Source organism: Panthera tigris, chromosome E1 (genome assembly GCF_018350195.1).
Source record: "Panthera tigris isolate Pti1 chromosome E1, P.tigris_Pti1_mat1.1, whole genome shotgun sequence".
NCBI classification, from domain to species: domain Eukaryota; kingdom Metazoa; phylum Chordata; class Mammalia; order Carnivora; family Felidae; genus Panthera; species Panthera tigris.
Window position 1 is genome coordinate 42,602,506 of NC_056673.1, and position 20,916 is coordinate 42,623,421.

Here is a 20,916-nt window from a genome sequence, read left to right on the forward strand (position 1 = left end):
GACTTCTGCCTTCTCCAGGAGGTAGGAGATGTGATCACCCATCGGATAGTTAGTTTCACATTCCATCTCCTGCCTTTGCTACCAGGCCTGTCACATCACGGGTACTCAATAAAATTGGCTGAAGGAATTAGTGAATGGATGAGATCTGGGGTAGGTGTCGCAGGTTGGGTACTCCATGGGGCAGACTCTGAGGTGGAGATCAGTGTGCAGGAAGTTTACTGGGATGTGCTCTTGGAATGAACACGCGTGGAAGAGTCTTCAGAAGTGTCCTGAGTGTAAAAGCCCTGCGAGGGGACCAGGACTTTACACCCTCACGCTAATCTATCATTGGAAACAGGCTGCCCTAAGAAGTGGGCAGGACCTTGGGCAAGGCACCCCCCATCAGCAGAGGCCATCCCTGAAGGGGGCTGCTAGCCCAGAGCCACCTGCCGGCAGCACTCTCAGCAGCTGGGGAACAGATCTTTTGGTCCTGAAGGAGACCTAGGCAGTGCATCACAGCACCCACCAGCAGGAGGTGGAAGTTTAGGAGAGTGACAGATGTTTGAATAGCTGCTATTATGGTAGAGTGGTTATTATGTGGCAGGCACAGTGTTATGTACTGAGTCAGCCATTGTTATGTGGAAGATGCTCTCGGTGTGGCCTTGGAGACCTGCAGGTGACTGCTGGGGGAAGTTCAGGAAGCCTTCATGGAAGAGCAGGCAATGGACCTGGGCTTTGAATAATGAACAGGTGTTCCGCAGGCAGTGGAAATAGGCCAGGGTGTAGCGGACCCATCCTTGGCTCTGGGCAGGCTGGAGAGGTCTGGTACTTACCTGGCCCTATGCAGTTGTCCTGATCCACGCTGGGGTCCTCACTCAGGGAGCAAAGGGGCCTGTGCCCTGGGCACCTGGGAAGGAACCCTCAAATTTACCCTTCACCATCTGGGGAAAGGCAGGATCCCTGCCCCTGTGCAAGCTGGCCGGGCAGCAAGCATTGTGGGCAGGCGTGCCAGGTGACCTGGTTGGGGAGACTGTTCTGGCTGGGAGGGAGTGGGATTCAACCCCTCTCCTGCTCCCGAGAATGGCCAGGCAAGAGGGCTGCTCCCAGAAAGGGTAAGCCGTATGATCTTGGGTGAATTAATTCACCTTTCTGTGCCTCAGTTTTCTCATGCAAAAAATGGGTGTGTTCGTCGTAACTATCTTGTGGGATCATTGTAAGGTTTAAATAAATGAATGCATTTGAAATTCTTAGAATAGTACATAGGTGTTCTTGTGACTTGGGTGTTGATACAGAGATGAGGGTATATGTTGTTCACCCAGCTCCATTATTTCCCAAGCCCTTGGACAAGAGAAGAGAAAACCCTCAGTTCCCTGGGTTCTACCCACACCAACCCCATCCCCAAGAAGGCAGCTTCAGCAACAAATCCTAGGGGCGGGCGGGGGGAGCTCAAATTTCAAAGGGGGAGACCTTGTAAAACCTTTCCAAACATTATGTAAGTAAAACTGTAAGCCTCCCTTTAGTCCAGCTCCCTGAGAGAAACTCCTCCTGACAGTTTGGGAAGCCTCCCCCCGCCCCCTCCAATAGCACCATGTCCTGGATGTCTCTGTATGACCCCTGTGGGTATCTTGAAGCTCTGGATTTTTTTTTTTAAACATGTTTCTTTTAACCTTTTAAAAAATATTTATTTATTTTTGAAACACAGAGAGGGGAGGAGCAGAGAGAGAGGGAGACAGAGGATCCAAAGTGAGCTCTGAGCTGACAGCAGAGATGCTCAAACTCATGAACCGTGAAATAACGACCGGAGCCAATGTCAGACACTTAACCGACCAAGCCACCCAGGTGGCCCCTCTGGATGGTTTCTTATGCATCTCTGGAGCCCACACCAAGCTAGAGCCTGGCCCATTGAAGATGTTCAGTAATGTTGAACCAGCAGAGCAAGTAGGGACAGGTGGACCACAGCCTTGGGGCATCCCTTCTCTCACCCCATATTGGAGGCCATAGAACAGAAGGGTGGGGGAGTCCACATTGGACATGAGAGGACTCAGGGCACCCATTTTCAACACTTAGCTCCACACTTTGTGTACCCCAAACCAACCCCTACCCTATATTCACTTTGGGATTATCAGGGTGGGAGAACAACCCAAGAGTCTTCATCTTCTTTGATGATCACCATCACCATCCCAGGCACTGAAGTACAACCGAAAGTGGTTTAAATCATGGGGCTCAGAAAAAAAAAATCACAGGGCTCAGGAGACTTGGGTTGTAATAATAATCGTGCATTTGCATTTTGCTTTATAACTTACAAAACGGGTTCTCACCCACTACCTCACAGCAGCCCTTCAAGTAGATATTTTTATCGGCCCCATTTTATAGATGAAGAAACCGAGACTCCGAGAGGTCAAGTGTCTTTTCCTGAAACACTGAGCATGGCCAGAACTTGAACCCAAACCTTGTGTCTCCACTTGCCGCTGTCTCTGGTTCTATCTCTGTCCTGAGCCAACCTGAGAAATCTTGGCTTTCTCTCAGGGTCTCAGTTTTTGCAGCTGTGTAATAGGAGTTACCCACTCTGTGGTTTTGATTCTCAGTTTGGGTGGGTGGAACTAAGGGGGAACATGTTGAAAGCATGGGGGTAGCCCCCCTGTTTTCCCTCCGGCCCCCAGCTGCCCCCTCTCAGTAACCCTGCCACCCCCTTCTAGTTCCAAACATGTGTAGACTCCTCACTTCCACTTTATTATCACCTCATTTGTAGGATTTTGAGGTTTGTTACCTGGAAGGGGGTGAGGAGCTCACACCTCCAGTTCCGCTTTTCAAATATACCTTCATTGCTTGTGAAAATAACCTTATTAACAGCATCTAACCTGCTACAGCTTATGGGGGCACTCAGATAAATAAATGCGGAAGAAAGCAGGGCAGGGGAAACAGCACAGCTAGCTGGAGTAGTGCAACCTTTGTACCCCTGAGATTTTCTCTTAGCCCTTGGGGGTCCTGTAAGGGTGGGCAACACGCAGGTGAGCCCCCCCTCCCAATAGCCTAGAGCAATCGGCCGCCTTCTCTGGGTCTTTGCCTCCTGCCTCCTCCTCTGGTGTTCAGAGATCCTCTGGGAAACAGCTCCCGTGCCTCCGCAGCTCCCCTGTCTCCTGGATGCTTGTCCGGGATTGATTCTCTGGGCAGCTCCCCCTCCGAGCAGTAAATGAAATATCGGTTACCAGGAGTGAGGCAGGAGGCAATTAACCCCTAGACCTCACCATGGCAGATGTGTTTGTAGCAAGCTGAAGCAGAGGGCTGAGCGCACCTGCCTGGCTGTCCTGCAAAGTCATCCAATTAGGACAGTCCCCAGCGGTGGGCTCCTGCTGTCCCCTCTGGTCCCCATGACCCCAGAAAGCAGGGCAGCCCCAGCCCCTAGGGCTGGCAGCTGCCTGGGCACAGGATGGCCTACCTTTCCTTGTGTGGGTGAGCTCCAGGGGCACCTCCATCCTGACACCCCCTGGCAGGGACATTATTCGTTAATTAATCACACATCTTTCTAAAGGGGAGGCAGCCTGGAGAGCTTTCTTCCTTCCTTCCTCCAGAGTGGGACCGCCATTCTGCATGTCCAGTCTCCTTTCTATCACCCAGCCAGCCCTGTCCCCCTGGAATGTTCTTGTACCAGAAAGCCCTTGACTGAGGAGGAGAGACACATGCCCTGCTTTCAGGGAGCCCCCAGTCTGAGGGGAGGTATAGCTCCTGCTCTCGGGGATCCCCAAGTTGAAGAGATAGAGTCGATCCCTCAGGGAACCCCCAGTCCCAGGGGTTGGTCTTAGAAAGCCCTGGTTCAATAGAAAAAGCGGTGCCTACCCTCAGAGCCACTGCGAGGAAAGCCACAATCTCTGTGTTTAGGAAGTCCCCCAATCCTGGAGATACACACCTTACCCTCAACTTGCTCATAACACTGTCTTTGAGGACCCCCAGTCTGATGGAGGAGACAGAGAACTTGCCTTCAGGAAGCTTCCCATTCTAATGGTGGAGACACAGTCCTTGCCCTCAGGTATCCCAAGTCTGAGGAGGAAAAAAAACCCAGACTTTGCCCTTGGGGATTCCCTGTCTGATGGGGGAGACACTTTCCCGACAGTTTCCCCTGCTGCTGGGATGCTGCCTGAGTGACTGCAGGATACCCTTGGTGCCCTGCAAAGGAAGAAAAGGTCCTTGGCTTCAGTCCATCTCAGTTATGCCACACACTTGCTGCATGACCATGGGCAAGTCACGAATTTTCTTCAGACTATGATTTCCTCATCTGCAAAATGGAGATATTAGGCCCATCTCTCAAAGAGACACAAGGCTTGTCCAGTCACCAGAAATAAAAGCAAACAAGCCAGCCAGGCACTCCTACAGAAATGATTAACATGCTTTTTTGTAGCAGAGGTCCCAGCCCAGTCCCTGTGGCCTCTGGGGAGGGGTGGGGAGCCGCCCAGGTATGTGGCTGGGTACCCCTGGGCCAGTGTGGCCATTAAAGAATCACAGGGGCCTGTGGGTGGCACTGGGGGCAGGGGGAAGCGCCTTCTAATCTAATCACTCTTCCCGAGGAAACTCTCATTCCAGCCAGACCTGCCAGGGGTTTTATTGGGTTTGTGGGGACCCGCGGATTTCAATCTCCAGACCCCACAGGGAAGGAACAAGCATTAAGCTAATTTTATTAAATGGCCACAGCTGGCAGTAGGGGGAAGTAGGGGAGAGAAGGGAGGATAAAGAAAGTCATTCAAGGCTGCCAGCCATGACAAGGGTCCATACATGGGGCTTGACTGGGACGGAGGCCACCCCTCCTTCCTGTCTCTCCAGCTGAGCCAGCTGGGGGTGGGGAGGCCAGATGGGACTTTTCCTCAATGTAGAGCCTCGGGGTTCTCCAAGAGGCTCGCCCCATGGCTGCTGCCCAGTGCAGATGCTTGTAAGTACATGAAGCCTCTGCAGGGCAGGGGTGGGAGTGGAAAGGCTGGGCACAGCGAGGAGGGAGCTGCCTCAGAGTCATTCTTCCTCAGTTCTGCTTTGGAGACACCAGATCTTTATGAAATATGGTGCACCAGCTGAGAGCGTAGTCCTTGGTTCCAATCCTGGCATTTGCCTTTTCCTAGCTCTGTGACCCTGGCAAGTTACTGAACCTCTTTGAACCTCAGTTTCCTCATCTGAGATGGATAAAAGGACAGCACCCAGGTCAAAGGGCATGTGAGCGTTTCCTGCCAGTCTACCCCCTCCCCACACAGATCTAGGAGATAGTATTTATAAGGTTCTTACGTGGTGGTCTGACACAGAGTGGGTGCTCTCTAAATATTAGCTATGGTTATTTAGGAATGCCCTAACTACGACTGTCATGGTCACATGGTCACAGGAGGTAAGGGAGGCAGACAGAGCCAGGAGACTCCACGTGTTGTCTCCAAGGAGCAGGGCTTCTTGGATTCAAGTGCAATCACAGAACTTAGCGACCACGTCACATTCATCAAGATATTTAACCTCCCTGGAAGAAGAACAAAATCTAGTCACCCAACCTCTCCGGGCTCCTTGGAGGCTTGAGTGAGGTGCCATACCTGGAAGTGTTTAGTGCAAAGTGTGTTCCTGTGATTGCTGTCACTAACCCAGAACTGAAAGAGGAGTCACTTGCCCAAGATCACACACAGTGGTACCAGATTGAGAGCCCAGGTGTCCCAGTTTAAACCTTGCTGATGCCACTTTCCAGGTCAAACAAATGAAACTTTTCCACCATGGAAGAGGATGATGTAACTGGGCTGCTTCCTGTTTCTGCTGCCCAGGCACGCTTGGGCTGTGGTGAGCATTGGGCCCCTTGGCCCACCTCCTCCCAGAGCAGCTGTGATTCTGGGACCTGGCTGCCCCCAGATCCATGGGAAACTTCCAGCAGACCTCTTCCCTTTCTGGAAGAAGGCAGGGTTCATGGTCCCCTCCTGCAGCTCCTCTCTAGGGCACAGACCCAAAGCCAGTGGGATGGAAGTGTTTTTATTAGAGCTTTGGTCAGACGGGGCGCAGCCGGGCTGGGGCTTTAGCAGGTGCTGGGACGCTATCCAGCCCCAACCCACCCCTCTCCCAGGAGGCGCTACCCCGGAGCGGGAGGGCAGCGCATCCGAGCACAGGAAGGGACCCCGCCAAGACCTGTCCCCAGTCTGGGGCGGGCTGACGAGCTGGGTGGGTAATAAACAGTCCTATTGTACAAATATACAGCGCGGGCCAGGGCGGGGGCGGTCGACAGCGCCTCCCGGGAACCGCGACGGTGCGCTCTGGACCCGGCTCTGCGGCGAGGGCGAACGAGCAAGGAGAGCCTAGCCGGCGGCCCGGGTGGTGATGAGGGCGGGCCGGGGGCGTCATAGCCAGGGAGGGCCGGCAGCCAGGGCTGGGGCAGCGAGGGGTTGGGTCGCCCTCAGCCCGCTGGGAGGGGGGCCCCGGGGGAGGGGGGAGCTGGGTAGGGGACGGAGGGGGACGCGGGGAGCTCAGTCGGAGTAGATGATGAAGCCGGAAAATGTGCTGTATTTGTTGCTGTTGCCGCCGTGCGCTTTGCCTCCGTCGAGTTTGATGAAGACCTCATCCCCCGCGTCCAGGTGCAGGATCACGCTGTTGCTGGCGTAGTCATAGTTCTGGTCTGCGTCCTGGGCTATGGCGCTGGCGCGCACCTGCGGGGGTGGGGGTGGGGGTGGGAATAAGGGGGTGGGGAGAGTAGGGATGGTGTGTGTGAGAGGGTAGGGGGGAGGAGGGAGAGAAGTAGGGTCGGGGAGGGAGGGGGACTGTCAGAGGTAAGGCAGCCACGTGGGTAGGATCTGGAGGCCCTAAAAACCTGCCTTCAACTCTGCCTGCTTCTCTCGCGTCATTCCCCACCCCTTCCAATCATAAGTGTATGTTTTGGGAATGGATTATAGAGGAGCCCTGGATTTCTAGGGCAGGTGTAATCTGGGTCTGAATTAGGAATCAAGGTGGAGTTGGCCTCCTTAACTCCTCTAGGTCTTACCGTCTGGCCTGCAGAGGACGTCAACAACGCCTTCAGGGATGGCCCAGCCTGGAACTCCCTTCTTGCAGAGAGGAATTCTCTGGAACACCAGGGGATGGAGGGCCATCCCTTCTCTCCTTATCCCTTCCTCTCTGCTTTAATTGTAACAATAATGCCTTACCTTTCAGCCACACCCACCTGTTCTTATGTCAGCGGATGGACACAGGGATGGACACCTTGGCCCCATAGGTCAGGTGGCTAGACTAATGCCAGGTGGCTACTAAGCAACCACCCTAGTACCAGAACCCAGTATTTCAACTCCTTGTCTGTAGTTCGTTCTGGGGTCTTTCATACTGGAGCAGTGAGATGGAAGGTCTGGTAATTATTTCCCCTCCCAAGGCTCAGATAGAGCCTGCATCCTGGCCTCCAAAGAGCTATAGCTATACCTGTGACTATTATCCCACCCACAGAGGACCTTGGGCTCCTCCTGTCTCACCACAGAGTGGTAGAAAGGAAGTGGGTGGAGGGAGGGAATCCAGGCTTTCCATCTTTGTGTGATCCTCAGTCTGATCTGCTATCCCTGCCAGTCCTTGTTTTGATGGGTGAGGGGAGGGACAGGCAGTTCAATGAAGCAAGAGGGCACCAACATTTGTGTGTGAAGTCTGCTGGTCACTTCTGGGGGCTCCGACTATAATCATTAGATACTGAGGGTGAGTGATGGTGAACAAATTCCCTCCAGGCATTCCTCTCCAACTGAGGCAACACAGGACCTGAGCCATAGGATCTGGGGCCTTTCCAGGATAGCCTGGGTGGAGAATGGGAAGACAGGGGACATCTCCAAGGTGCAGGCTTGTGTTGGGGGGAGGCTGCATTGAGTGGGGTTCTCTCAGTCAGGCTTTTCAACAGCCCCTCTCCAACCAGCCCCTTCCCTGAAGGCAGCTCTCCCAAAGGCTAACAGTCTGGGCTGGACCAAGCCAAATTAGGGGAAGGGTCCATTCTCCTTCCTGGGCAGGAGACAGAACTGCAGGTCAGCTGTGCCGAAGCTGCTGAGTCAGCAGCAATGCTACAACGGGGGCACCCAACGTATTTGCATGCTGGCTGCCATTTAAAGCCCAGATCCTTCCAGCCCCTTCTCTCCCCTCAATCTCTTCTTCCCCGACCAGGGGCAAGAACCGTTTGGGGACACTTAGCTGGGAAAACTCACAGTTCAGCTAAAGGTGGGGAAAAGCAAATGAGGGGAAGATGCTGTCTTTCAAAAAGCTCAATTTCTCTGTTCAGAAAAAGGATGAGAAGATCCCGCCTCACCACTGCCACCTTTATAAAAGCCTTCAGATGGTGGGGGAAAAATTTTTAATCTTGATGGGGCTTTGTGTTACTAGGAAAGTGCTGAAAGAAAGCAGCCAACTTCTATATTGTTCCCTGGGCCCTAATCCTCATAGTATTTATTATTACATATGCATTTCATTATCTTTGCTAATAAATTACTACTAATAACAATTATTTTTATTACCCAGATTAATTGAGCCTTAACTCATTAAAACAGTGTGCTTCTTAATAGCCAAATCCATTAGAACACAATCATCTGTCACCAGGAATCTCCTGGTGATGTGACAGGCATCAGAACTCTTATGCTTATGTTTATTATTTATTCATCACCATGATTGTTACTGTGATTATCCTAATTATCCACGGAGGCAGGAAAAATTGATGCCCTTCCATCCTTAGATAGTAGGGGGATCCAGGAATGGAACCCAGGGGTCCTGATTCTCTGCCTGAGACAGGAAACAGTTGAGGCATCCAGCTTCTGGAGGCCATGGGGAAATTTGGGGAATTGAGGCTGCCATGGAAGTAGGAAAGCAAGTCTGGGACTTGTCACGAGGGGGCGCTGTAGAATCACCTCCTCAAGGGCTGCCAGGGGAAGGGAAACTGAGGCAGTGGTCTGACCAGGGCCCTGGAGGGAGGAGTGGGGAGAACCCATGAAACAAGCTCCTGCCCCCGGATCAGTGCTGGGGTGTTGGATGTACAGGAGTGGCTCCCACAGGCAACCAGCCTGGCCCACAGGGGACACTTGTGCTTTCACATATTTCCTGGGTCCCTGCTGAGTTAGGCACTGTGCTCTGTGCTGTGAAAAGCATTCAGGGCTAGCTAGAAAAGGACAGTGGGGAGCCCCTCTCCCACTGTCAGGCATCAGGCTGAACTCCAGTGAGGCCTTTATGCTGGAGTCCTCAATTTATCTACTACCCCATCTCTCACCTCACTCAGGTTCTGTTGTCCAAGCCCTTCCCCGTTTGTGATATTCACCTCCCCAAAGTCCCTGCCCTGGACAAGTGGCACCCTGGCCATAGACCCTGCTCCATCCCCACACAGCCCCTCTCTCCTGGCCCAGTGTATTAATTTCATGTCTTCCCTGACATCCGAACTGTGGATATTTGAGGCAGCTGCAGGGAGCTTACCTCACTCAGGGCACCCACTCCTAACTTACAGCCCCTTCCTCGGGCTCCTCAGATCCCCATGTCCTAAAGACCAGGCCTTGGTGTCCTCGGGCTACACAGTGGTGACTCAAGGCTCCCCTTGGGGAGAGGGGCTGGTGGGCCTCAGGCAAGGACAGAGCGGGGGACTCAGCGCTTCAGTGACCTCTCCCCTCCCTATCTTGCCGAGGGAAAGGCCAAGGACCAATTTCAGTCCTGCCTTCCTGAGGAAATTCTGGAAGCATTTCTTCAGGCAGGAAGCCAGAAAGGAAAAGCACAGAGCCCAGCAGTGCCCCAGGTCTTGCAGCCATGGGAGGCAGAAGCCCCTCTGTTCTGTTCCCGTCCATTGCCCAGAGCCATCATTTTGTCTCTGCTCACTTGAATGTCCTCTTCTACCTCTGAGCCAGCCTTTCCCTGCACTTGACCTTTTTATTTCCTCCCTAGCCATGTCTCCTCACCTTGGGGACCAGCCCAGTTTTGCCATCCTCTCCCCTGACCAGGTTGGTCTGAGTGGGGGCAGGCACCAGTGAATCATTCCCTCCAGCTAACACATTTAGGGATGGGAGTTGCCAGCTGGGCCCCCAATCCCCCTCTAACACACCAATCGCTGGGGTGTGTTATTGGGTGGTTACTATTATCTCTCCTGCACAGACCATGAGGTCCTGTAGGGCAAGTGGATCAAACCCCTGCTACCTAGCTCCAAACCTGCCTCTTAGTCGGGGCTTGAAGTGAGTACGTGGGATGACTAGTGAGACTTAACGAGTCTTTTGAGCAATCTGGAAGGACAAGTCACAAAGAACGTACGGGAGAGGGGTGTAGGCCCCAGTTTTTAGTGGGGGGGGGGCATGGTCTGAGTAACTGTTAAAATGCTGGATCTGTGAACCCCCTAGTTAAAGCCACCTCCTATTTTCTACTAGCCTGTGGTCCCACCTCCAGTGAGTACCTCTTTGTCAGTTTGTGCCGTGCCTTGCCCCTACTGAAGGGGGAAGAGGCTTTGAGATGGTTTCACCTCCCAGTGACTGAAGCAAGTGATCCTGCCCAAGCAGACTTCACCTTTGGGGTCTCCTCGTGCTTCATCTCTGGAGCCCCACTGGAACCTCCTGAGGTGGTACAAGGCCTAGGGCCCACTGGTGCTCTGGTGACCAGCTTCCTATCCAGACAAAATGGGCCCCCAGTCCCCTTAGACCTCAGCTCGGTGCCAGCCCAAACTTTCTTTGGGAAAGGAAGAAATTCTATTGATGAAGGTGACATTGCTGCATCCTTTATTGATGATTAATAAGGGAAATCGTGGGGCTGTCTGCAGAGTGAGCTCTCACTGGATACTGAGGCCTCCCATTTGGTCAGGAACCAAGGACAAAGAGGAGAGACACGGGAAGCCTCATAGAGACCAAGTGAGAGAGAAACACTCAAGGAATAAAGAGGGGTGTTAAGCCTGGGGGGAGAGAGGCCAGAGACTCAGGAGAGACAGATAGGACTGGTAGACACAGGAGACAGACGGGGACAAGAGACAGAGTAGGAGAAAGAGGCAGGCAGGAGAGAAAGAAGAGGGGGCAGACTTACAAGTGCCTGGTAGTCTTTGTGCTGACTCCCAGGCCTGTCCTTTCCCCCACCCCCAAGCCAGGGTCTACCTGCAGTGGGAAGGATTCCAACAGGGTCCGGGGTCCCAGTCGCAGGAAATTTCTTCCCAACTCCCACCATCCTAGCTTTAGTTCTGACCCATGCTGGTCTCCTTCCACAGGAATGCTCCGCCTCACCGCCGTCCCCCCCCCCCCCCAGTGGCCCTAGGCCATCGTGGTCTGGGAGCCCTGGAAAGGGAGGGAGTAACAAAAGGAGAGTGAGCTGGGCAAAACTGTCCCCCTAGGGCAGGATTAGGTCGAGGCTGGTTCTGGGGCAGCAGTTGCAGGAAGAGCACCATGTACTACCCTCACAGTACCAAGGAGCCCACCTAGCTGCCTGCTAGCTTCAGTCTTTGGGATGGGGAAAGTGAACGCAGAGGATCCCCTGACACTCCTGGAGTCAGGAGCTGCAGCTGCAAGATCAAGGGAGGGGGAGTTTCCACCTCTTTGCCTCCCTCAGGAGGAAAAACTTTTCCCCCCAGAGATTGCTTTCCTGCGCCTGTAGCTCTGACACGGTGGGAAGCGGCCGGGCAGCCCCGCGTTTTGCAAAGGGCGTCAGATCGGCGCAGTGGTCCCTTCTCAAGGGCGGAGGATGGATTGCAGCTAAGGCTTCGCGCCCCTGGCTCCCTTTGCCTCTGTGCCCAAAACATCTCCTACAGCTCTCCTTGGCTTGCGCGCCTAGCGGTGCGCCTGGACGCCCGCGGGCGCGGAGGCTGCCTTCCCTAGAGCCCATCATTGCCCTCCCCTAATTGCCCGCTGGTATCAACCAGAATTCCAGCTCTCAGATATCGCTTCCCGAGGGCCAAGCCCCCAAGGACCAGTCCGCGCGCCTGGGAGCCCTGCGCTGTGATTATTTGCATTTATCTCCCGCATTTCCAAGCCGCGCGCAGGTGCCCAGCGGCGTCTGCCTTGCAGCCAGTGCCCAGGAACCGAAGAGTTAGTGCCAACAGGCCCACCATCCCCGCATGTGATGCCTAAGCGGGGCCGCTGTAGGGTCTCTACCTGTGCTCGCTGGTACCCTATGCCCCGGGCTCCCTGGGTGCCCTGCCCCCAGGCCAGCCCCATGCCCCCGCCGGGCCCACCTGGCCGTTCTTGCAGAGGTCCGCCCACATACTGGTGCCGTCGCCGCCTCGCATGAGGACGTGGTAGGTGAAAAAGTAGGTGCCGGGAATGTTGCACGTAAACTTGCCGCTGGTCGCGTCGTAGTTGTTGCCTAGGTTAGTGACCACGTCGTCGAACTTGAGCACCTCGTAACCCTCGTGAGGGTTCTTGAGGCCGGCGTAGAAGGCCACGCGTGGCACCGTGGTGTAGGTGGCCGTGCTGATTGCGCCGCTGCCCCCTGCACCCGGCAGCCCGGGAGGGCCGGTCTTGCCCGGCTCACCCTTCTCCCCGGGTGGCCCCACAGGTCCCGGAGGACCTGGATCCCCAGGGGGTCCGGGGGGGCCCGGCTTGCCTGTGCGGCCCGGCTTCCCCTGGGGGCCCTGCACCAGCGTGGAAGGCGGGGGCGCGCCGCTCTGCTCGCTCAGGGCGTCGCCGCCGTCGGGCCGCGCGCCGGCGCCGGGGCCCCGCGCGGGGTAGGGGTCGCATACCATGCGGCAGGTGCCCAGCATCTCATAGTGGCCGTCCGGGCCGCCCGAGCTCACCAGCACGGGGATGAGCACCACCAGCACCAGCAGCATCACCACGCCCGCGGCGGCCGCCAGCAGCGTTTTCCGGCCGGCGCGGAGCCTGGGGAGCGCCGGGCCGCCCGGCCGCGCCGTCGGGGCAATGGTGCCGGCGGGCGGGGGGCGCGGGCAGGACGCCCGCGCTCAAGGGCGGTCCGGCGGGGCTGCGGGCATGGGGCCGGGCCCGGAGCGCCGCGCTGCGCTGGATGCGCTGCCGAGCCCAGCCGCCGGCTCCTGCCTCGCGCCTCCCTCCCGCTGCGCGGCCGGACTGAGAGCGGCGGCAGCCGAGTCCTGCCCGGCTCCTCCCGCCTCCTCGCGCTCGGGCCACCGCCCCCTCCGCCCCGCCCCGCCCCACCAGCTCCGCGCGGCTCCGCGCCCGCGAGGGGTGGGGCTGCGGGCGGGGTCGGCACCTAATTGGGCCGCTGGCGGAAGGGCTCCGCCCACCCAGGGGGGCGGGGCCGAGGGCGGGGCCGCGGAGATGAAGGCCAGGGCCCAGAGAGGAACCCGGAGACTCCGCGAGCTAGAGGCTGAGATTCGGAAATGGGGAGGATACTAGAGTCTGGGGAACAGCAGAGTCTCCTACAGGAGATGGGGGAGTAGAGGCCGAAAGCCGAGTGGACGAGAGGGCTACAGGGAGAGCTAGAGAGCGCCGAGGGAGGCAGAGAGGAGAGGCCTCGAGGGTTTGTTTCGAAGAAAACCGGGAAGGGAGGCTCCAGGGGCCACCGCACGCAGGGTGTGGAGGCTGGGTCGCGGGTTCCCCAGTCTACGGGGATAGAGAACAATTGAGGGGAGTATGAAGCGGGGAGCAGAAAAAGGACCAGGAAGAGGATGAGAGGGAAGAAGAGAGGAAGGCAAAAGGAAGATGGGGACGGGGGGGGGGGCATTCTGCACTCAGGCCTCGCAGACCACCCATCCAGGAGATCTGAGGATGGTGTGCCTGTCAGGGTGCGAGATCTGCGAGCACTGACAGCAGCTGGCCCTCCTCTTTCCTGGCGCCCAGCTGGCTGTTCCCTGGACCCATCTTCCTCCAGGATGGGCAGGATATTCTACCCATACCTCCTTGCCTCTGCCCCTTCCTCACCGAGCTCCAGGCCAGACAAGGCTGCTTTTTCCTGGGGGTTGTGTAGGGTCCTCCATTTTCCTCTGATGACACCTCTTATCCCTGCTTTCAGACAAGGGAGAAGTGGGAGCCCTAAATAAGAAAGTGGGCACCCCACCTCATTTCTACATTCTGACCAATGCAAACAATCCCTGAGTGGTAGCTCCCTTTTCAAGCCTCCAAGAGGGGGGATAGGTCTCCTCCAGCCCCTTAGCTCCTCCTCCACCCTAGCTTCCTCAGCAGCCCCCTAAATCTTCTCCCCGTCAGGTTGCATGAGGCAATCCTCTTCCTCAAGTGCAGTAAAGTGTTTAGGTTGCATAAACGGAAATGTGTCTGCTTCCATCAAAATATTTGTCACATTATTTGAGGCCTCGCTCGTGCTGCTCCACTGCTCCTCCTTCACCCTCCTTTATCCAGCCCACCCGGGAGGGCTCTGCCATTGGGAGGCCTCTGGCTTCTGCTGAAGGATGACCCTCCAGCCTCTTTCTTTTCTCCTGAGAGGCCCCCTGCCACCTCACACTCTCCCCCTGCTGACCTGTCAAAACGGTCCACATGATTCTCGGGCTTTCTCTACCCTAGGTTGAGACTGATTACCACCACCCCTGGGAGGAGGAAAGGGACACGAGAATATGAAATGAGGAACTATGAAAGAGGACCTTCCAAGCACTGATGGCAGCGTGAGGTTGAGTGGCCCCCACCACCAAAGAAGGAGCAAAAACTCTCAATAAATAGCATTTGTCCTGGGCTTTCTGCGTGCAGGGCCCTGTATTGAATGCTTTACATACATGATCACACTCAATCTTCACACCAATCCCTAGAGGTAAAACCCATCATTATCCTCATTTTACAGACGGAGAACTGAGGCTCTGACAAGTTAAGAGATTTGCCCAAAGTCACACAACTAATAAGTGGTGGAATCGGGATTCAAACCCGCAGCCCGACTCCAGGCTCTTCCAACCCCGGAGGGATTGGGTCTTTAGGTACTGTTCACTGTCCAAAAAGAGGAAGGTGGTAAGTCTGGCAGGAGGGGGACGCTGGGCTGTGCGGCTAGACCTCCCAGGCTCAGGAAGACAGTCCTCAGCTGTCAGTCAGCCTCCTCCCCCCACCCCCACCTTGATCTCCCCTAGTATGACTTCTCGCAGAGCGACAGAGTTGGTGACCCGAGGGACAAGTGCGCCGTCTTTAGCGTGTGATTTGCACAACCCCCCTCCCCCAGGTTCGCACGCACACGGGTCTCTCCCCTGCTGTCCAGCCGGGGCTCGTCTGCCGCCGCCCCCACCCCCACCCCCTCAGCCCTCCCAGGACCCGCGGGGAAAGTGCGGCGGGCGACCCAGGTCGGGGACCAGGCGGGAGCACCCGCCTCCCGCGCTTTCCCCGCGTCGGAGGGGCGCGCTCAGCGCGGCGAGGCGGCCTGGCCGCCCGCCCCCCGAACGACCGCCCGCTCCCTGGCGCGGTGTGGCGTCTCTGTCAGCCCAGCCGGATTCTCCCCGCTTCGCTGGAGTGGAAAATAACGGCTTCAAACTTTGCAGAAAGGAGCTGGTGCCAGCACTTTAATTAACAGCCATCTTGGCCTGTGAGCCTGGGCCACCGGCTCCCGCCTCCCGCCGGCTCGCCGGGCCCCGCCTCGGCCCCGCCCAGGTCCCCGAGGGACACGAACCCCCACCGCGGAGTCGGGCGCCCCTTTTCCGCCCGGACGTGAGGGCCTGGACGGTTGGGAGGGCGGGCGCTGCCTTGGGGGGCGTCCCCCAGCTTAATGACTGCGGACCTCCCCCACCCCGCCCCCCCACCAAATTCTCTGGAGCTCGGCGGTTGAAGAATTCGAGATCTGCGTGCCAGTCCTAGCTGGTGATTTTAGGATAGCCTAACCTGCAGCGCCTCAAGTGTCCTCCTCTGGAAAAAGGGCTGTTGTGAGAATGAAATGAGATATAACGTAGGTGAGCACCGGGCTCTGTACCTGACCTTTGTTATGCATCCAGTAAATGGTGGCTAATATAATTCTTTCACCTCCAGGCTAAGAAGGCCCTTCCACCACCCCTAGGCCTTGGGGCTCCTTCTCCTGCCTTCTTCCTACAGGTTGCTGGGCTTAGCGCTAGGATAGGAGGAGGATGGCCTAGGCTTCTAGGTTCAGAGACAAGACTAGATGAGTGATGAAGGGCCCCTGGGGTTCTGGCTTTCTGTCCTTTTCCTCAACCACCTGTCAAGGCCAGGGACCCAGGTTTACAGAAGGGGAAAGACATGAGCAGCGGGGGAAGAGAGCTGGGGGCTGAAGATCCGGCTTTGTTTTCCCTCCTGTGACTGGGAGCCCCCTCACTCCTAGAGCCCCTGTCATTTCAGGGGTGGGGAGGGGGGTGCTGGCCATTGCAGCGGTGTGCGGAGGGTACAGTAAGACTCTTCATTTACACATAGCTGACTTTAGGAAACTGGGTGGCTGTTCCGTGGTATTTTGGGGTTTTTTGAATGAATGTGAGTGGGTGTGAACGTGTAAGAGACAGTTTGTGTTAATGTGCGTCTGGGTTTGTGAGTGACGAGGGGGATGCTGTGCCCTGAATCATCAGCTGGCAGACCTGCGTTCATTTGTTCACTTGTTCATTCAATAAACATTTACTGAGAACATCTAGCTGGGCGCTATGACGTGGTAGTGCTGGTGTGTCCAAAAATGAGTAAGACCGAAGCCATACCCCTGAGGAGCTCACTCTTTGGCAGGTGACACAGGCAGCAAGAAATGGTAAATGTTATGACACTTATGAAAGTTTTTTGAGCACTTACCAAGGGCAAAATCTTGTTCTAAGCACTTTACATGGATTATCTTATTTAAATTTAACAACCTATTATCATGGACTTAAAACCATCACATGGCTTCCATCATTGAATATCAATAACCCCATGAGGTAGGCAGTGTTATTTTCCCCATTTTATAGCTGAGGAAGAACTAAGGCTTGGGTACGGGTTTGCATTAGGCGATATGAAGCACAGATGGAAAAGTCCCTGTCCAGAGGACTCAGGAAGACTTCAGAGGGACGGTGTCACTTTTACCATCCGTCTCATGCATCAATCCTCCATCCATTCTATAAGCTCATATTAACTGACTGTCCACCGCATCTCTTGTTATCACAGGACACAGTGATGGCATGAAAAGGCTTCTGACCTTATGTAGTTTACGGTGTCTGGAAGGAACCTGGACGGTTAAACAACCACCTGCTATGTAGCTTGACAAACTACCTGGGAATATGTGGGGTGCTATAGGAGTACGCAACAGTGTTGACTACATTAATCTGAGGGAGGGAATCATGGGGAGCTCCCTGGAGGAAGTGATATTTAAGTTTAAGCCCTGATGAAAAAGGATGGCAAGGTGAAGAGGAAGGCCACCAGAGGTGGAGGTAAAAGGGAGGGAGGGAAGATTATTCCAGGCACAGGGAACAGCCTGTGCTTAGGCCAAGCTTGCAGGACATTGTGGGCTGTGACAAGGAGTGTATAATTCATCCTAAGGGCAGGTAGAAACTACTGAAAGGTGTTGAATGAGTGATATAATCAGACTAGAAGGATCTCTCTGGTTTGCGTGGAGTGGAGGGGTTAAAACATAGTAAGAGTATCATAGGCAGTTAGGTAGGAGGAAGTTGCAGTGGTCCAGGTGAGAGCTGATCGTGACCTGCTGTGGATGGGATGGGAGTGGGGTGGGGAGCATATTTCCAGGTTTGTAGAAGGATCTTGAAATGTTTATGAAATGAATGAAGACGGATGAATGTTTTTGCGGTTACCTGGGTACCAACGTGTGCCAGTCACTTTACATACACTATTTCGTTTAATCCTCACTAGAAGTGTAAGGAGTAAGCACGTCGGAGTCTTCACGTTGGAGATGAGGATGCTGAGGCTCAGAGAAGTTAAGTAACTTGCCTGGGATCACACAGCTGGTAAGAGAGAGAGAGAGAGTCAGGATTACAACTCAGGTCTGTTTGACCCCAAGTAGGGGCTCTTTACCACTCGGCCCAACAGGTACATACCTGGTAGGAAAAGCAAGGAAAGGCACTTGAGTGAGAAAGAACAGCTTGAATCAGCCAGTTGTGTGAAAGGCATATTTTTGGTTTTGAGTTGAAGCCACTGGTCTACAGTCCTGGCTCGGGCAGGATGGAGGGCTGGGCAGCAAGAGACAGAGGCTGGATCTCAAGGCTGTTAGGCCATGAACTTGCCGTGTGTGTTTGGGGAAGTCTCATCACACTTTAGGGCTTTCATTTCTTTCTCCGGGCTGGAGAATTGTCCAGGGCAGCTCTGAGAGGTTGTGATTCTCCTATTAAAGAAAACTCCCCATTGTCATCCATTAAAATATTTAAAATCCCTGTATGACATTTTAACTCAGATACTTCCAGATCCACCACGGGAAAGGCCTCCGTAATTTCAGCCCCCTTTGGAGAGGGAACGTTTGGTCAACAAGGGTGAGAGAATGGAAGTTGTGTTGTGATCTGGGGGTGAAGGGCCAGGACACCCCGAAGTGGGTTGGCCCCGGGGCTGGGACTCAGAATTCCTCAGTCTGACTGGGTTTCCCAGGTTGGTGAGGAACCTTCTTCAGAAGCCCCTTCCCCAGCCCCCATATCCGGAGGAGGAGTGGGTGGCATTAAGGGGGCAGAACCCAAGAACCCACATCATAGGCAGGTTTTCATATTCCCTCGCCAGAGAGCTCTGGGCTTTGTGCCTGGGGGTTCCATTTGTGCCTGGGGGTTCCCTGGACCTCCTTCCCCCACCCTCCTCCCCACCTCAGCCCAGCAACCACCTGCTGCCCCTCCCAACCCAGCACCAGGGAGGCGGCTCAGAACAGGCCCTGGCTGTGGGACTGGGACAAGAGACCTAATAAGAGCTGCGTCTCCCAGCTGCATGTATAAGTAATGAGGCTCTGCAGCCCCAACAGGAACCAATATAATGGCGGGTGCGCAGGGTCAGCCTGAGAGACAGATAGCAGGACGCGGGAGTGACAGGCAGTGCAATTATGCTGAGCCTCCTGCAAAGGCAGCAGAGAGAAGGCCCCTGTCTGGCCAGCAGGGTCTGCATGCTTCTCACCCCCTCCCGCAGGCATTGACTATTCCAGAACCCCCTCTCCCCTCTACTCCCTGCTCCCCCAGCTTCAGGCAAGGTGGTGGCAGGCAGGGAGGAGGAGAAGGGTTGGGGAGAGGGCAATGGAGGAGCAACTGGGCTGGTGGGGAGTAGCTGGTTTTCCTGGGTTCTGGGGAGAAAGCCTCCTACTCCCCAGGATGACTGGGGAAGGCTTTTTCTTTGGAAGTCCTGTCTCTCGTAGGAAAAAGCCTACCCCTGCATTCTTATCCCAGGAGACCTAGAACTTAGGGTCTGGAAAGGTTTGAGAGACCTCTCCTTTGACACACAGGGAAACTGAGGCCCAGAGAGGAGAACTAGCTTGCCCGAGGTCATAGACCTATCGGAGGCAGAGCCAGATGGGAGCTCCTTGAGCCCTTTTCAGGACCCTACTGGTGGGGGTCAGGAGGCAAGGGGAGGAGGGACTGATTGACCCCCCCAGTACCAGGTGGTCCCCACAGGCTCTCTGAGGGTAGTAGTGGGAGGTGCGGCTTGGAGAGGTCTGAGAGCTGGGTGTGGGGGTTGGAACTCTGTATGCAGCAGTGTCCTTGGAGAGCCCGAATCAACCAGGGTTGGGGGGGCCCAGCCCCACTTCCGTATTTAGGTGCTTATATCGGAGCACCTCACAGCCATATATTTGAGAACAGAAGTAACTGAGACAGGATCTCCGAGGTGGCAGGGCCAGTAGAGCAATGGAGCAGAGCGGCGGGTGCTTAGTAAATGTTCACTAAACTGAACCCTTGAATGGGGCCAGCTTCAAGGACGTGCCGCCTGTGCACTGACAAAGGTCTTGCCCCCAGAAGGGACCTGCACTTGGTTTTCTGCTTTGCTATCACTGTCTTGAAGTTGGCTCCACATTTTCATCTCATCCTGGGTCCTGTCAGTTACATAGCTGGTCCTGCTCCTGAAACGGAGATGTGGTTTGTTCTTGGAGGGGCTCTCCTGGCTTTTCCCTGCCCCAAGCTCACCCCAGGATGCCCCAAGCGGAGGGGAGCACAGAGCTAGGAGAAGCTGACGTTTGAGGGTCTCCACCCCACAAGGGCTGACTGTGCATGTGTGCGGTCGGGAGAACCTGGCTGCCCTGACCTGTCAGCCTCCATCTCATCCACGGGCCTGTGTGCCCATCACTGACTCAGGCAGAGGGCAGGGCGTGGGGTGTATGGAGGTGGGTGCCAACACACAGACCTCCTGGTCCCAGCTGGAGTTCTCTGTCCCTTGGGGAGACTTGGGCTCTCTGCTTATTTGCACCCGGCCCCCACTAGGGCAGGAGGGGCTGGCTAGGGGTGGGGTGGGAGGCTTAATTAGCAGCCCAAACCAGGCAGCAGGCGGTGGGCGCAGAGCAGGCTGACTTTTCCCGCTATAGATCTGCTCTCCAGGAGAGGCACTAGCCGGCTGGCTTAGGCTCTGGCTGGGCTATTTTAGGAATATTCTTAACTCTTCCTGTGCCACCGCCATCACTGGACCTCTCTGCCAGCTCCAGACTGTCCTCCTCCCCATCCCTCCTCCCAGATCCTTGCTTTTGCTCTCTGGCAGCTGAGAAGGTCACAGTTTCCTCCTGGGTGAGGCCAGCTGCCTTTCGCCAAGAGAAGTTTCCATCTCTGCCCCCTCCCCCAGCTCCCCTTGTCCCGCCCTGTGTCTTCTCCCTCTCCCCTTCATCACAGCTCTGGCCTAAGGAGATTGGCAGATTTCAGCATTTCCCTAGCCCCTTCTTCTCACCTTGTGAAATTGGGATGGTTAGGCTCCCGACCATAGTGAAAACAGCTGGCCTGGGCCCCTGGGAAAAGCCAGGAAACCACAGTCCAGGCCTCCTGCCTGCATGACTTTAATGCCCCATTAGGGCCAAGTTTCCATTTGGGTATCCCACACAAGCCAGAACCTCACAACATCGTGGGGTTCCCTCTCCCTATTTTTCTCTCCCACTCCAGTGCCTGGCTTCTTGGACAAATCTAGGCCAGGATACAGGGATTACTTGGGCAAGGCCAAGGGAAGTCCCACTGGGGCCCAAGAGGGTCCATCATTAATAAACCTGAAATTCTAGTTAAGATAGGGGAAGAGGTCT

The 20,916-nt window shown here is 55.5% G+C and overlaps 1 protein-coding gene across 1 annotated transcript; it reads right to left on the minus strand.

Annotated features, from left to right (window-relative positions):
• Positions 1-5,945: 5,945 nt before the first annotated feature.
• Positions 5,946-12,697, minus strand: C1QL1 (complement C1q like 1). The gene is made up of 2 exons (XM_042967407.1): positions 12,101-12,697; positions 5,946-6,623 (listed from the first exon to the last, which is right to left on the minus strand). The coding sequence occupies exons 1-2, from the start codon at positions 12,695-12,697 to the stop codon at positions 6,444-6,446; spliced, it is 777 nt and encodes a 258-aa protein (XP_042823341.1). The 3' UTR covers positions 5,946-6,443.
• Positions 12,698-20,916: the final 8,219 nt, after the last annotated feature.